General features: G+C 39.0%; 1 protein-coding gene across 1 annotated transcript; it reads right to left on the bottom strand.

Annotated features, from left to right (window-relative positions):
* Positions 1-1,645: 1,645 nt before the first annotated feature.
* LOC111319743 (uncharacterized) lies at positions 1,646-8,282 on the bottom strand. Its single transcript, XM_022922489.2, has 2 exons — positions 7,901-8,282; positions 1,646-4,965 (listed from the first exon to the last, which is right to left on the bottom strand). The coding sequence occupies exons 1-2, from the start codon at positions 8,208-8,210 to the stop codon at positions 3,047-3,049; spliced, it is 2,229 nt and encodes a 742-aa protein (XP_022778224.2). The 5' UTR covers positions 8,211-8,282; the 3' UTR covers positions 1,646-3,046.
* Between the last annotated feature and the right edge of the window lie 2,479 nt (positions 8,283-10,761).

Below are 10,761 nucleotides of genomic sequence, written 5' to 3'. Positions count from 1 at the left end.
CAGCAGTCTTGTCCCTTGTCGCACCTTTAAATAAGCAGCATACTTGTAAAGAAATTGGTAATGTACCCAAGCCCTTGCCCAAGAGCGTTTTTTTTAGAGAAGAGTGTTTGCATTTAGATTACCAGTACATAGAGTTGTTGCAGCAATGTCAACAAATATCGCTTGAGATTACACCTTATGAGTGTGGAGCAATAGAGGCTTCATCTAGAAAGCAGTCACAATATAAAGTTTGGTACTAAATGGTAGGTTGGCAGGTCGTATTACTGCTTCCAATCTAAAAAATGCTTGCAAAACAAATACAGCTAAGCCTGCTAAGAGTCTTGTTAAGTCCATATGCTACCCTGAAGCCCATAAGTTTTCAACTGCGGCCACGAGGTGGGGTTGTGAAAACGAGGGTAGGGCTCACAAAGCTTACCAGTCTGACAATTTCTGACCATGAGTCTTTGACAATTTCTGACAGTGGTCTCAATATTGATCTAAGGTGACCATACTTGGGAGCTTCTCCTGATGCGATTAACTGCAAATGCTGTGGGATGGGTGTGTGTGAATAAAATGTCCATATGCACACAAGGATTCCACAATCGCTGAGGCTGCTGGCCAAACCAACTTTTGTTTAAAGAAAGAAGAGTTTGGTAAAGTTCATCTTGACAAAAGTCATGCTTACTCCCGAGTTCAGGCCCAGATCCCTATCTGTGAGGTTTAATATTGTGATTTTGTGGTGTGAACAACAATAGATCTCTTTGTGCAGAAATTCTTCCTGACCAAGAGTTTTGGGAAAATGAACGCTCTGTTTCCTCTGATTTCTTAAGCAAGTGCCTTTTGACTGAAATTGTAGGGAAGTAATATACATGCCCAGGGTGTGAAGCTCTAACCATTCCATCTTTATCAACATCATCTGGTGATGAAGAATAGGAAGGGCTGTAGTGCTATTGTCAACAAGATTTTGAGGGCAGCACATTAATTGGCTGTGACAATGATTTGTGCAAAATAAAATGGTATCATTTGTCATGTTTGAAGTTGAAAGAAGGGCCTTTAAGAAACTAGATCTGTCCAACGTTTTATAGAAAAAATTAACTGAGCAATCATGATTGAAATGTCAAGGTTATTCAATTGTACCACAACCACCAAAATATTACTTTGAGGGTGCTCCTTTCTTTGTCAAAATGCTAACTGAACTTTATGGTTGTTTGTCGTATAGGTATCTATTAACGACTAGCATCTGTGACACAAACTAAACAAATGTTGCTTGTCAATGGTGTACCTTAAAGCTGTGTTTTGTAAACTTGAGAATTACTGAAGTTCTTTAATGACAGATTGTGGCTAGCCTTAACTACAGCCTTTATATGAAAAATTGTACATGAATTACCTGGAATCAAACTGGTTGTAAGTTCACCTCGATCAAATGGTACAATGCATGGACTCTGATAAATTGGTGAGTGCATAGCACACTATGGCAGCTTTGTCAATAGGAGCCAGAGACTCACCTGGTTTTGCCTTTACCAACGAAACAATACCGTCTTCCGCAAAGTATGTGCGTGGTTATACCCCAGTTTGTGTTGTTATTATCACTATTTAGAAAACACAGCATCAATCCCACAATTACCAGTAATTAGCTGAATCTCAAAGTAAACTATATGCGTATCCGCCAAGTTTGGAAAATTTTTATTACAAAAGAAACATACAGCCTTGGAAGCTTAAACAATAATCATTTTTCAATTGCTTGCTTGTTCATACCTGTAACACAACCAAATTCAAAACAACCAAAGACAACACAGAGCAGAGTTGTGGCATGATAAGAGGGGAAACTAAAACAGTACTGTAAAAACGATCATACCGGCTTCCGCAAAGCACGTGGGCGGTGTAGTATCCTACAAAACAAATTTACCGTTCACACAAAATAAAGGTATTACAATCCAAACTACAACACAACTCTTAAAATAGTCTACATTGGCATACCTAGTTACAAGTATTGACAGCTATTTAGAATGCATGACATTGACAAGTATATGCGTAACACCTTCAACTTACACTTCAAACAGCTATGTTACAGGGATTGTAACGCGTGGTTATCCCCCAACATGGCTGACCCCGGTTTTTTAATTTATGCCGACGTCACGTGCAAACAAAGAATACAGGCTTTTCTTGGAAGTCTGAACTACAAACCTAAAACCTTAATTAATGCCTTTCTTTTTACTCCAAGGTTGTTTGGGAAGGACCTACACTGACAGTATCCCAAGTTTTTTTCACGGTTATCAGTATTTATCACTATTCCATCATGATCAGGAAAAGGTCACATGCAGCTTTCCCTACCCTCCTTCCCCGAGTCTGAACTATGTACACCTTTTCTGAGACTATAATAACTGCGATGACACGCTAATTACATTAATGTGGTATATAGTTAAAACTAACTCCTATGACACAAACTGAAAACTCATATTAAAACCATAGACTAAAATAAGTAAGCGTGAAAATACCCAACAATAAAATACAGTAAATAAAACATAATAAAACATTTGACCGTTTGGATAGCAAATTCCAAAAAGAGAAGTCAACTAGGTAACAAAAATATCAAATTTCTGAGTTGTTACCAATACGTAAAATTTAATTTCAACGGAGACTTGTAATAGCTAGTTCTTCCATGTTGAGTTTAGATATTAAAATTCCGAGCTTGATGACATTCCAGTATTTACAGGCTTACATTGAACCTATAAGTTGATATGAATTGCTACCCAACGAGAGTATCCAGAGGCACAACAGCAATACAAACCGATGTTTTTCGCTATATACTCCCCAAAACTCTGTACGAATACGGTCTTGAAAGAAACAAGTTAATGCGCGTTCTTTCAGATAGCGATTGGTTGTCCTATACGAGCTTTTTCGAAACCAAACGGATTCTTTACCATCTTGTACGATGAAAAAATCCAAATTTCATTTCTTGCTTTTTGAACAGTTGGTAGGCAAAGGGATAAAATTTTCGGTTCCTTCTTCATGAAAAGAGTTTTGTTCACAGTTTGGATTCCAGTTCCTGTTTTTGAGTAGTACATGTTTAACCGCTCTTGTGACTAGTAAACATGACAAAGTATGCTGTCATGAGAAGAGCGTGGGACGATAAAATGTGCCAGAGGTCATGGTGGTCAAAAAACCCCTCTACGATGCAATCTTGATTATAATCTCTTGATTTTTCAGGAGTAAGCGTTTTATCCGTTGTCGGGCTTTTAACAAAATAAAAAACAGCTAGCACCCACAAAACAACCATAATCAAGCCATACCCAAATTGACAAATACGGTGCCACCATTTTTTTGCCCATGTGATATCTTTCCGGTTGCACAAAGCATTGAAGAAAATGGCAATGATACCTTCTCCAATACAGCTAAACAAGAAAACTTCAGGAATATTGTTTCGAAAATACCCAAATAGAATGGCTGGTGCAACAAAACCTAGGAAAAATCCGAAACACTTAATTATGTTGATCGAACTGTTACGGTCTGGAAACAATTTCCAACCCGTCCAGATGGTAATAAAAATCCACCAGATTACAACAAAAACATAAAAAGCCGAAGTGTTAACTAGCCCAGTTTCTGAATGACTCAGTGTGCCAAAATAGTTGAAAATATACAGTGGCACTAGGAAATAAAGGAAGAAATTGGCTGCGTCAACATATCCCCTTTTTCCTACATTCTGTTTCATTTCGATTCCGTTGTACAACAAAACAATGATCAGTCCTGCAATGACAAACATAAACCCAGTATCAAACTGAAACGTTAGCTTACTAGGACAGAGATGATAAACAAGGGAAAAACAACCTTCAAAAAATATAGCCCAGGCAAAGGCATAACCCATGGAAAATGCATGCTTTGGTGGTAGAATATTATTTCCGTATACAGAAAATAGCTTTCTCTCCATAATCATCAAAGAAAGAGCCAGAATAAGGCCATGAATCATATATGCTAAGTTACTGATCATTAAATTGAATGGAATGTCAAAATTACTGACTCTGTAACAAAAGTCATTATAATAACAAGTGTCCCTGTCTCCTTCTTCTATCATTAGACGCCAGTTGGCGAAAACATATTGGCCTGCGCCAATCATTAACACAAAGCCTACAATAACAGTTATATATGAATATGTTTTGGGACCACGTTCAAACCAGTACCACATAAATTCAGAGGACCTCCTCGAAGTCCCAACTAACGGTTTTTGTTCACCTTGCTGGTTTTCTTTCACTTCGGTCGCTTCAAAATTCTCCCGTCTGTTTGATGGAATGTCAGTGGTATTGTGCGCTATTGGAAAGCAGCAAATACCGCAGACCGCCACAAGGATACCAAATGCAAACGCGGGCAAGATGACCACCCAAACTATTGGCGAAAAGTAGGCGTAGTCAAATGATCTTTTCAAAGTTAATGTCACGGTCTTAGTTACCTCCTCTGGCGTCTCACCTGTGGCATTCTTAATTGCAATTCCAATAAACCAGCTTGCGATGGAATCAGTCAATGGTGGAATAGAAACTCTTGACAAGGTAATCCGTCCCTTTTTAGCGAACGAAAGACGAATTGACTCTCCCTTATAGTCCACAATGTCAATGTTCTCATTAACATCCTCACAGTCACGTGATACTTTTAGGTAGGCCGGTACGTCGTCAGATTCGGAAATGACAGTGACGTCAAGCTGCTTATCTGAGATATCCCCTGTTGGGATGAACTGGAAAACTTTGTTCGACTCAGAGGGGCGTAAGTCGAAGGTCTTTGCTTCGTCCAGCTTTATCTCCTGAACAGAACTTTCTACCTGCACTTTAAAAGCAAGGTTCGGTGTTCCTAAAAGTAACAGATGTTTTTCTTGATCTTTGTCATTTTGGTCACGCGGTGGACATATGATGAGAGAACTCCAATCACCATTCGATTTCCATATATCCAAGTTACCTAATAGGCGGGGTTCATCTGCTCCATATACTGATGCATGCAGAAATCCTAATGGAAGGAATATAAATCCTCAATTTCTGTTCATACGACGGTTTAAATCTTAGTTGATTAACAGTCAAATGTGCCAAACCCCTTTTTTCAGTTTCTGTTGGCTTGATGGAGAGTCTCATTGGCGTTTACCGTCAACCGTCTAATGCCCAAAGTATAACCCGTCAATCGTCAAAAACGCAACATTATTACCGTCAACCGTCAAATAAGCAAGCTAATGTTAACCGTCAGATGTCTTAAACGATTGCCTTAATTAGGGTCAAGTTCTGTTGTTTATAAATAAAAGTATTAATAAATCACAAACATACATTTCTGTGAGTCTTTAACTTCTAGTCGCGAGTAAAACTGGTCAGCGACAGAACTGACTTCCACTTGGAAACACCTCCGGTGTCGTGAAACGTTAGTCATTTATTAATAAGAGGTGTTGTGAACGCGTTATTATGAAAAACTACTGCCAAATTCGGGCGTTTAGTTCGTTCATAAACGCCATTCCCAAAAACCAACCGTTAACCGTCAAATGACCTAAAATTTGACCGTCAACCGTCAAAAGGGCTTATTTTTAACAGTCAACCGTCAACATGACCCTCCATTGAGACCCTCTTCACATGAATTATATTTCTTGAAAAGAATCTTATTTTTTCACGGATTTTTCTCATTTTCATTTTATAGCAAACTTAAGTGTTACAATGAACTTAAACTGAGATGAAAATTTATTTTCGGTAAATGGAGCCTAGTCTTGGGAATATTTGGAGTGACCAATAAATCTTCTCCATCAGAGAGAAATATTTTTAATTTTTTTTTCGAACTCTTGTTTCAATCGAAGATTGTCGTCAGGCAAAATTGCCACTAGTAAAGAACTTCTGTTTGTCATTTCACAAAGTAATTTTAGAGACCATTTTGAGATCCTCTTGTTTACTTTTGGTTTTAATTAAGAAATGGACAGCCCGTAAAAACAGTGAAACAGCAATTCCTACGAGATAGAGATAGTCTCGCATGTATGCTGAAATGGTACATTTGAGTGTTTAGGGAAATAAGTAAAGATGCTCTTGGCTTGCTGCATAGCGCGACTAATTGCCTTTTCCACGAAAAAAGCAATTTCAGTCGCTTTATGAATTTTAAACAGGGCAGATAATAAACTCATAATTGAAACTTTTCGATGAAAAAGGGACCTTGAATGATTGCACTGTGGACAACTGTGACAAAATACTTCAGAAGGAACTCATCACAGTGGTAAGGTTTGTAACGTACCTTCCACTAGTCGTTCCTCGCTGTTCAGCCTTAAAATTCAAATTGTTTTTGTCTTTGCGAGAAATTGTTCTGGTATTGCCCATAAGCCATAAGCGAAAACAAAATCAGTCTGATTTATTCCTAATATCTGTCAAGGTAAAGGCAAGTAGACAACGTAAGGTATTTTTCAACAAAAAACTAGGATTTTAGTTGAAATTGGTGACTGATTCGAAAGCTGGTGCACGAAAAGTGCGCATCCAACCCGAACTACCTCGATTGAAGCGAACCTACTTCTTCCATCCAACTTCAACCGCCAGGATCGTTTCCCAGAACTGTAACAATTCAGGATGTAAAAAGGGTCCAAATTGGTATTCAGTTGTTCTATATTTAGTACGTAATGTAGTATTTACTACATTTAGTTTTGCTACTCCATGAGCCGTATCGGTGAATACTCTATCTATACAAGATTTCCTCATTGAAGCCTTTTTGGGATTGGGTGAGCCGGGCCGGATGGGTCATATGATAAACCGATTACCACTCATAACTATGTTTTTATGCTAATTTAGTTTAGTTTTACAGAATTGAGAATACGGTCTATGGGTCGCTAAGTTCGTAGTCCAAACAGTGCGTCGTCGATTGAAGCGTAATGGCTTTTTTACTGAAGTAAACATTTTCTCCTGGGACAGGCATCTGCTGTTTCATTAATTATGGCAAAGAAATGTTTCTGAAATGCCACTTCCACAGTAATCATAAACGTTACGTAGGAAGAGTCAGCCAGCCGTGAAGAGGATTTTCATAAGAGAAGCGTATCGAGAAAACACAGCAATCTGTCTGTGTTTCATGACTCACAGCAAAGCATCTGTCTTGGATCGATGGCTACAGCAAAGAAGGTAGCATGCATCTGAGTGCATGAAATGTCGTCCTCTTGACTTATAACACATTTTTTACAACTTTTACTTGAAACCTAAAATTTTGCTGAAGTTATGCGCTTAGACGAAACCCTCATTTCAATGCATAATGCACATTTTAATAATGCATCATTATGGATTATAATTTTTATAAGAAGCGTAAAGAGAAAACAAAACAATCTGCCTTTGTTCCATGACTCAGCACAAAACATTTGTCTTGGGTCGATAGCTTCAGCAACGAAAGCATGTAGCCATCCGATCACGTGAGATGTCCTCGTCGTAGACCCAAAATACATTTTTTGCAACTTTTACTTGAAACTAAAAGTTTTACAAAAGTTATGTGCTAATTAAGACAGACCCTTATTCATCGCCGCGCATAATGTATACTTTAATAATGCATCATTAAAAGCTGATTTTCGTAAGAGAAGCGTATAGAGAAAAGACAACAATCTGTCTGTGTTTCTTGACTTATTAGAACAAAATATCTGTCTTGGATTGATAGCATCAGCAACGACGACATGCATCAATCCAATCATGTGAGATGTCGTCCTCATAAGCCCAAAATTTTTTTACAACTTTTACTTGAAACTAAAAGTTTTGCAGCAGTTATTTGCTAAGACGAAACTCTCATTTCATCGCATAATGTTCATTTTCATTGTGCGTCACAACTCGCGACAACGATGCAAGCCTTGTTTTAAAATTAACTTGCAGTAGGCCTAATTCAAACGAAAACAAAAAACTATTCGTTGCTTAGAACGAAGTAAATTCACCAAATATGAAAGAAGAAAGAAGATACACACGTTTACCAGTCGATTCGTTGTCTTCAAGTTTGGCTTTCACCTGCAAGAAGCGCTTTTCTTGGCTTTGTCCGCTCGTCTTCACGACACATAAATGGCTCAGATATTTGGAAGCTGCAAGTCTGCCTTTAAATGTGGCAGACATTGTAAGGTTACTTGCTAAGTTTTCTGGCTTTCCGAAAGAGCAATCGACAGCGAACTGGTTTGCTTGTGTTACGGAGGGCCCGAAGAAGACAGGGCACTGCAGGAGTACAGCAAACAGAATGGCGGCAACGGCCATGTTGAGAGTTGAGAAAATTGTATGCGTGCCCATTGTTATTGGATTGTAATTGTATATTTCAGTAGGAGTGTCTGATCCAGTCAGGTTTCATTATGCGGGCGCCACGAGTTGTCTGACGTCGGAGGGCGACCCTAAAAGCAGGAACGATGGAATACCGGAATGCCGGAATGACGGAATGATGGAATATGACCCCAAATCCTAAAACCAGGAACGGATGCCAGGACACGTTGCACGAAGTTTGTACAGACATTCAAGCACTTGGTTCATTCATCCCCAAGACGATAACGCACGCGCGCACGTGACTAAAACTAAGTGTTGATTTTTTTTCCTTTACTGAGCGTTATGAATAATTATGAACCATTACACATGAAAGGTAGGTGCGTTGTAAACCTGTTTATTTACCTTTTGTTGTGCTAAATTTTCCACGAGTTTTAGTCTCGGCCTAAGAAGTCGCACGGGTCTCTGTAAAACGAGGACCGGATAGATGCGGATGGCGGATGCGGATAGAAAAATGTGCATGAAACATTGCGGATGGAAAAATGCGGACAGAAAAAAAATCGGTTGGAAAAAAAAAACAACAACAACAACATTAAACATGTCATTACAGTCGAACCCCGCTATATCGAACTCGGTTAAATTCAAATCCCAAGTCCCGCTACTTCGGATAAAAATCGATTTCCGAGGTAATGAAATTAAATTTCATTACCTCGGTTCATTCCATAAGGTCTATCTCTGTCTGAATTAATGAGTTCTAATGGGATGTGTTCTCTGTCTTTAATGGAATGATCTGGAAGGAAAAAGTGGGAAAAGTTTACAACCCGTCCGATCCACGTTTTACAGACACTCTTTATAATCGAACCGGCTTCACTATTTCGAAACCCCAAGGGAAATAGAAAAAAGTTCGACATAGCGGGCTTTCGAATTAACACCGGAGAAGCGTAAAGGGAAGGGTAAATCCTAGGGAAATCGATTTTTGTTCGAAATAGCGGGACTTGCGACTTGAATTTAACCGAGTTCGACATAGCGGGGTTCGACTGTAATGACATGTTTACTGTTGCTGTTGTTTTTTTTTTTCCAACCGATTCTTTTTGCTATTCGTAATTTTCCATCCGCAATTTTTCATCCGCATTTTTCTATCCGCATCCGCCATCCGCATCTATCCGGTCCGCGTTTTACAGAGACCCGCTTCCTTCTGCTAACTTCGTTTTGTCTTTAAAGGTGGCTCGTACCAGTTTTCATCTTTTTGATGGTTTGTAACTTTGAAAGAATACAACAGAAAGACTGACCAAGGCCAGTTGAACACTTTTACGGGGTTGAATTATATAATCATTGGTTATCCAAAAATAGGTGTCATTTCGCCACTAGCAGTTTCCATGGCAACGCTTTCATAGGCTTATTCGGACGCATTTTTAACTTCTGGCTTAAATAATTCGAAAACTAACTCGGTGACCCCGTGATTTTTTTCAGTGATTGCTTTTGGCACTTGAAAAGGAAAATGCACTAAGATTTTTAGAACATTCTACGGAGCGGAATTTCAGAAAAATCTAGAAAAAAGGCAATTTTCACACATCGCAAATTTCTTTCCGTAGAATTTTCTAGTTTTTTTTTTCTGATGATTCCTTTCAACGTTATTATCATATTGGAACTATAAAAAGAAGGGGTCACCGGACTTGTTTTCATTCAGTAGCTTTCGTGAGTTTAGCAATTTCCACGCGCGTTCTCGCGCATTTAAAAATCTGGATTCTATAAGATCGACATTTGCTCATGATCTGTTATAGCTACCGCTGACAATTGCGTGTGCTCTTGCGAGCGCCTACGATCTGATGTTTACAGACGTTTACTGCTAAGAAAATCATTAAACAGTTGTCCGTGGACAGCCTCCCAGGTTCATCTTAAAAATCCTACACACGACTTCTGGCTACATCATATTATTTTCCTTTAAGTTTCAAAGTCTTCTTCCACTTCAGGTAGATTATCCTTCACTTGAGTTCTTCTTTTTTCGCCGTCGCAAGATTTCATATCGGCTGGCTATTTCTTTTAGATGTGAAGTAAAACAATCTTTACTTCTTCGAAAATCGTCTTTTTATCTTAGTTTCTATCTCCTGCATTCACAGTGGCCGCTCAACACATCAAATACACACTCTTAGGTGAACTTCTCACAAAAGTAGAAAAAAAAATCCTCGCGCCGCCATCTTTGTTGTAAATTTTCGTCTTTTAATCTCGCGCTTCTTTCGCACGTTTCTCTCTTGCGTGACGCAAGAGTTATCCGTTCCCCGCGCGAGGAAACTAGTACGAGCCACCTTAACGCCACGAGAAATTCCCACGCGCATGACCCTAGGCAACCTCTCTTAAGCTAGTGTTACTCGAGGTCTAAAATGTATTCGTGGACGAAGAAAAGCTCTTATTAAAGGGCTCGCAACTAGGGCTTACTCTTACGCTAGTGTAAGTTTGGAATTGTGACTGAACGTCGTTATATTTGAGAAGCCTGGAAAGGTTCCCGTGATTTTCTCACGCTCACAAGCATATGTTTCATTAAATCCATGCAGACGTGATCACGAAACGTATGTTCCAATTGTTTAATGCA

Source organism: Stylophora pistillata, chromosome 6, assembly GCF_964205215.1.
Source record: "Stylophora pistillata chromosome 6, jaStyPist1.2, whole genome shotgun sequence".
In the NCBI taxonomy this organism is placed as follows: domain Eukaryota; kingdom Metazoa; phylum Cnidaria; class Anthozoa; order Scleractinia; family Pocilloporidae; genus Stylophora; species Stylophora pistillata.
The sequence above is the reverse complement of the archived record's forward strand: the minus strand, read 5'-3'. Positions and strand labels throughout refer to the sequence as shown.